Source organism: Bubalus bubalis, chromosome 11 (assembly GCF_019923935.1).
Source record: "Bubalus bubalis isolate 160015118507 breed Murrah chromosome 11, NDDB_SH_1, whole genome shotgun sequence".
Classification (NCBI taxonomy): Eukaryota; Metazoa; Chordata; class Mammalia; order Artiodactyla; family Bovidae; genus Bubalus; species Bubalus bubalis.
Genome location: NC_059167.1, coordinates 27,300,667 through 27,307,195, shown reverse-complemented (window position 1 = coordinate 27,307,195; position 6,529 = coordinate 27,300,667). Strand labels below are relative to the sequence as shown.

General features: G+C 38.2%; 1 protein-coding gene across 1 annotated transcript; it reads left to right on the top strand.

Moving 5' to 3' along the window:
• Positions 1 to 3,996: 3,996 nt before the first annotated feature.
• Positions 3,997 to 4,867, top strand: LOC102393460 (60S ribosome subunit biogenesis protein NIP7 homolog). The gene is made up of 2 exons (XM_006072173.4): positions 3,997 to 4,340; positions 4,708 to 4,867. The coding sequence occupies exons 1-2, from the start codon at positions 3,997 to 3,999 to the stop codon at positions 4,865 to 4,867; spliced, it is 504 nt and encodes a 167-aa protein (XP_006072235.4).
• Positions 4,868 to 6,529: the final 1,662 nt, after the last annotated feature.

Below are 6,529 nucleotides of genomic sequence, written 5' to 3'. Positions count from 1 at the left end.
CACTTCTTGTCACTCCCACTACCACAATCTTAGTCCAAGACATCATCATACCACACTCATGGTCCAAGACATAAATTATTGCAGTAGCCTTGCAGTGGATCTGCCAGCTTCTGTTCTTAGTTTCCACCCTCCACATTCTACCTCAACAAAGAACCCAGAAAAATCCAGTTACAATGTGAGTCATATAATATTATTCCTCTGCTCAAAGCACTACAATGAATTGTCATCTTACACTAAATAAAAGTCATAATTCTTTTTCCTTTTTTTTCTTATTGAGATATAGTTGATGTACAGTATTATATGATACAGGTGTACAATATAGTGATTCACAATTTTTTAGGGGGGGTATGGGTTGAAGGAAGGATTTATTACTTGCAACAAGTAAAGAGAACAGCAGGGATCATTTCTCAAAATGTCTCCCAGAACTGCAAAACTGGGGGAGTCTTAAACTAAGGGTATGTGCAAATTCATGAGGGGTGTTGAGCAGAGGAGAATTCAGCTTAGAATTGGGGCAAAGGTCAACAAAGTCCAAGCTTTAGTTGGTTGAAGTCTGGAGGGTCTACATCATCATTCCCTCCTCCACCTGGGTGGGGTGCCTTAATTCCTAGTGTCAAGACTTAACAGATGCTCAGGTTTTTGGTCTTGTTGCGGAAAGAATTCAGTGAGAGACAAAGTGATGGGTAAGAAGTGGTGTTATTTAGAGAGGTACATGTTCCACAGGGCTTCCCAGGTGGCTCTTTCATAAAGAATCCTCTTGCCAAGCAGGAAACTCAGGTTCTATCACTGGGTCAGGAAGATCCCCTGAAGAAGGAAATGGCAACCCACTCTAGTACTCTTGCCTGGAAAACCCCATGGACAGAGGAGCCTGGCAGGCTATCGTCCGTGGGGTCACAAAAGAGTTGGACACGACTTAGCGTCTAAACAACAACAACACATTCCATAGACAGAATGGGTTTCATCTCAAAAGGTGGCCCTGAGAGAAACAGACTTCACAGAGAGGGCATGAGTCATCTCAGGAGGCAAGAGGCCATGATTCACATTTTTTAAAGGTTATTCTCCACTTATAAAATATTGACTATTTTTCCTATGTTGTACAATATATCTTTGCAGTTTATTTTATACATATTAATAATAGTTTGTACCTCTTACTCTCCTACCCCTATATTGGCCCTCCCCTTTTCCCTCTCTCCACTGGCAATCACTAGTTTATTCTCCATATCTGTGAGTCTGCTTCTATTTGTTATTGTTTTATTAATGTTTGTTGTATTTTTTAGATTCTACATATAAGTAGTATCATATAGTTTTTGTCTTTCTTTGGCTGGCTTATTTCACTTGGCATAATATCCTCCAAGTCCGTCCATGTTGCTGCAAATGGAAATTCATTCATTTTTATAACTGAGTAGTATGTCATTTTGTGTGTATTTGTGTGTGTGTGTGTGTGTATCTCATATCTTCTTATCTACTCATCTGTTGATGGACACTTAGGTTGCTTTCAAGTCTTGACAGTTGTAAATTGTGCTTCTATGAACATTGAAGTTCATGAATCTTTTCAAATTATATATATGTATATGGGTGTGTGGGTGTGTGTGTGTATATACACAGCTTATATGTAGTATAAGTTGTATATTGTCACCCTGATTTTTTAACTTATATGCAGAGTACATCATGCGAAATGTTGGACTGGATGAAGCACAAGCTAGAATCAAGATTGCCAGGAGAAATATCAATAACCTCAGATATGCAGATGACACCACCCTTATAGCAGAAGTAAAAACTAAAGAGCCTCTTGATGAAAGTGAAAGAGGAGAGTGAAAACTTAAAACTCAGCATTCAAAAAACAAAAATCATGGCATCCAGTCCCATCACTTCATGGCAAATAGTTGGGAAAACAATGGAAACAGGGAAAGACTTTATTTTGGGGGGCTCCAAAATCACTGCAGCTGGTGACTGCAGCCATGAAATTAAAAAATGCTTGCTCCTTGGAAGAAAAGCTATGATCAACCTAGACAGCATATTAAAAAGCAGAGACATTACTTTGCCAACAAAGGTCCATCTAGTCAAGGCTATGGTTTTTTCCCGTAGTCATGTATGAATATGAGAGTTGGACTATAAAGAAAGCATCACTGAAGAAGTGATGCTTTTCAACTGTGGTGTTGGAGAAGACTCTTAAGAGCCCCTTGGACTGCAAGGAGATCCAATCAGTCCATCCTAAAAGAAATCAGTCCTGAATATTCTCCAATACTCTGGCCACCTGATGCGAAGGACTGACTCACTGAAAAGACCCTGATGCTGGGAAAGATTGAAGGCAGGAGGAGAAGGGGATGACAGAGGATGAGATAGTTGGATGATATCACCAACTCGATGGACATGAGTTTGAACAAGCTCTGAGAGTTGGTGATGGACAGGGAAGCCTGGTGTGCTTCTCTCCTTGGGGTTGCAAAGAGTTGGACATGACTGAGTGACTGAACTGAACTGAAGTGATCCAAGAATAGAATTTTGGAGTCATATAGTAGCTCTACTTTTAGTTTTTTGAGAAACCTCCATACTATTTTTCACAGTGGCTGCACTGGTTTACATTTCCATTAGCAGTGTTTGAGGGTTCCCTTTTCTCCACATCCTTGCCAACAATTGTTATTTGTGGTCTTTTTGATGATAGTCATTCTGACAGGTGTGAAGTTTCACTGTGGTTTTGATTTGCGTTTCCGTGATGGTTAGCAACGTTGAGCATATTTCATATGCCTATTGGCCATTTGCATTTCCTTTTGGGGAAAATGTCTGTTCATTTCTTCTGCCCATTTTAAAATCAGGTTGTTTGTAGAGTTCTTATTATTCTAAGAGTTTTCTATATTTTTATATGTAGTTACAATAAATTCATTTTTCACTGCTAGATGATAGTCTAAGAAAATAATTCATTTCATTAATCCATTCTTTCATCTATGGACATTTAGGGACCTTTCAGTTTTTTTTTTTTTTTTAAACAACTTAGTCTTTTATTTGCCCAAGGCCAGCTGTTGCAGGCACTGAAGCCCCAAGACTTCCAGAAGGGATGGGGGTGGGGGGAGTCACCCTGCCTCCCAGGTGCTGCCTGCCCCATCCTGCTTCCTGCAGGAGATGGGAGAGTAGAGAAAGTGTGCCCTTGCACCATCAAGTATCTCAATTGTGTGTGTGTGTCAGTCGTTCAGTCGTATCCGACTCTTGCAACCCCATGGACTGTAGCCCACCAGGCTCCTCTGTCCAAGGGATTCTCCAGGCAAGAATACTGGAGTAGGTTGCCATTTCCTTCTCCAGACCTTTCAGTTTTTTTGCAGTTATAAATAATGCCCACAGTAAGAAATGCTAAGAGAAATTCTTAAGGATGGAGGAAATGATATTAGATATAATTTCAGAAGTTTGGGAAGGAATGACTAACTCTTATAGTTAACTGATTTTCAACAAGGGTGCCAAAAAAATCTGGTGGGGAAAACATGTTTTTTTTCAATGAATGGTATTGGGACATTCAGATATTCATACGTAAAAGAATGAAACTGGATCCCTGTATCACACTATACATGAAAATTAACTCAAAATTGATTATTGACCTAAATGTAAGAGCTAAAACTATAAACTTGCTGGGAAGGAAAAAACCTAGGTTGATATCTTCTTGGATTTAGGTTAGATGCTGGTTTCTTAATGAGATCCCCAAAACACAGCAATAAAAGGAAAAAGGGTAAATCAGACTTCATCAAAATTAAAACCTTCTGTGCTTTAAAGGCAATCATCAAAAAAAAAAAAAAAAGAAAAGAAAAGATAACACAGAATCAGAGAGAAAAAATTTGCGAATCATGTATCAGATTAGGGACTTGTATCAGAATGATCGAAAAATACAACTCAACAATAAAAGTACAAATACCTTAATTTTTAAAATGAGCTAAGTATCTCAACAGACAGTTCTCCAAAAAAGACATGCAAATGGTAAGAAAGCATATAAAGATGCTTAATATGCAAATTAAAACCACAATGAAGTTTCCGTTTCAACAGCTGAGGCCCAAAGATTCTGGGTTCCAACCCAGTAGGAAAATTTGGCCTCTGACTGAAGAGGAGACCCATGTAATGTTTGAGAAGACAGCAAAATTCGTCAGAGAGAATCTTCAGCTGCTGGTCAACAGGTCCTATGGCACCCATTGTTTCAGGCGGCACAATGACTGCACAGTGTACTGTGTGAATGAGATGATCTTGAAGTCGGTTGTGGGTATCTCTGGTGACAAGCTGGTTTTGCTTGGGAGGTACTTTGAAAAATTCCCTAAGACCCACCAGTTTCAGTTGGACATTACAGTTCTGGATTACCTTGCACCCTATGCCAAGAATGGGGCTTCCCAGGTGGCGCTAGTGGTAAAGAACTTACCTACCAATGCAGGAGACATAGATGTGGGTTCAATTCCTGGATGAGGAAGATCCCCTGGAGGAGGGCATGGCAACCCACTCCAGTAGCTTGCCTGGAGAAAGGACATGTGCGAAGGACCCTGGCAGGCTACTGTCCATAGTCCATAGGGTCACAAACAGTTGGACACGACTGATCAACTTAGCACTGTGCCAAGACTAAAGTGTCCCTGAAGCAGAGCAAGCCTTCCTGTCTGGGAACCATGAGCTGAAATCTGGACTTGGTTGAATTACTGGAAATACTTCTCAGTACTAGGGAGTCATGGGGAACTCCATGGCAGACGTCCCTTTGGCTTTTGGGGTAGCAGCAAAGTCTACACAAGACTGCAGGAGAGTAGACACCATGATTATGGTGGTATTTCATCAAGCAGACATTGGGGAGTACGTTTGGCACGAAGAGACATTGACTTTAAACCATGGGGAGGACCTGGGGCTGTATAGATGGGCCTAGCTTTGATTCCTGTGTCTGTATACTCCAGCATCATGTTGGATTTTGTCAACACTGTGACCTGTTCAGGGACTTCTTGATTTAATGTTCTCTCGATTACGGACAAATGCAAGCTGGATTCTCATGCAGAAATGGCTCAAAAATGGAGTCTTGGATCTTTGTGATTGTGAAATAGAATACTGTGTTTTATATTTGAATCAGAGAGTTTTTTGTATTGAGTAACAAGTTCTAAATTGTCGGAACTGAGGACAAGATGAGCTTATTTTGTTATCTGTGATAATACTATTTTACAAATGATAAGAACATAATGGATTTTCTTATTTATTAACACAATGAAAGATAGATATTGCCATATCAGAATACTAGGGCATGTCTGGAATTTTACAAATGAAATTTGGATAAAATATACGAGCAGTTTATTCTGATGATTTTCTATATGGTAGGTGCTGCGTGGTGTGGAAGAAAAACTTGTTTTCAAGCAACAGTTCTCACATCTACTAGATGTATGACCTTAGATGGGGCATTAAACTTTAATAAGCTTAATTTCTTCAAAAAAAATAGTTTAACCGTCTTCCTAAGCATAGTTCTTAGCATTAGAAATCATAATTGTAAAACACTTAGCACAGTGCCTGGCAAATGATAGGTGTTGAATAAATAGTAAGAATTATTACTGTGATGATTCTACTGAGTGTTTCTGTTACTGAGTAGGATCTTATGAATATAATTTGATCATATCTTGACTTTTAGAAGCAGTTTGTCAGTCTTTCTTGAATGATATGATCTCATGCTGAATGTTATTTTTATCACCTTGATTTCCTAAAACACAATTTCTCTGATAAATCTTTTGTTTTGTTTTTTAATTAAAAAAATTTTAAATTGAAGTATGGTTGATTTACAATGGTGTGTTGGTTTGGGGTGTACGGTAGGGTGATTCAGATATATGTATATACATATATATACATATATTCTAATAAATCTTAACTTACCTGACTGAACTGGAAGAAAAACCACTAATCAGAGACTGCAATAATAATTCAGGTCTTCCATCCTTCCCCATGCCTTCCAGAATTATTTTTAGAATTATTAAAATATTTTTTCATTTTGCTGTGTGGCAAAAGCCAACACAGTACTGTAAAACAATTATCCTTCAATTAAAAATAAATTTTAAAAATTTTAATGAAAACATTACAAATTTTTTAAACTATCTGTATTGCAATTTCTTTAGTGAATATACTGCTTATTTTAAATTCCAAAGGTAGCGTCTCTAAAATAAAGCATTTTTCAATTACCAAAAAAAAAAAAAAACCCAACTGCACAGTAAAATAGGAGTTTAACTATTTCACACACTACAATAGTTACAGTTAAAAAGATAGATAGTAATTAGTGTTGTTGAGAATATGGAGAAATTAGAACCCTTATACATTGCTGCAGAAGTGCAAAATAGTGCAGCTCCTTTGGAAAAGAGTTTGACCATCATGGTCAACAAAAGAGTCCGAAATGCAGTACTTGGATGCAATCTCAAAAACGACAGAATGATCTCTGTTCATTTCCAAAGCAAACCATTCAATATCACAGTAATCCAAGTCTATGCCCCAACCAGTAACGCTGAAGAAGCTGAAGTTGAATGGTTCTATGAAGACCTACAAGACCTTTTAGAACTAACAC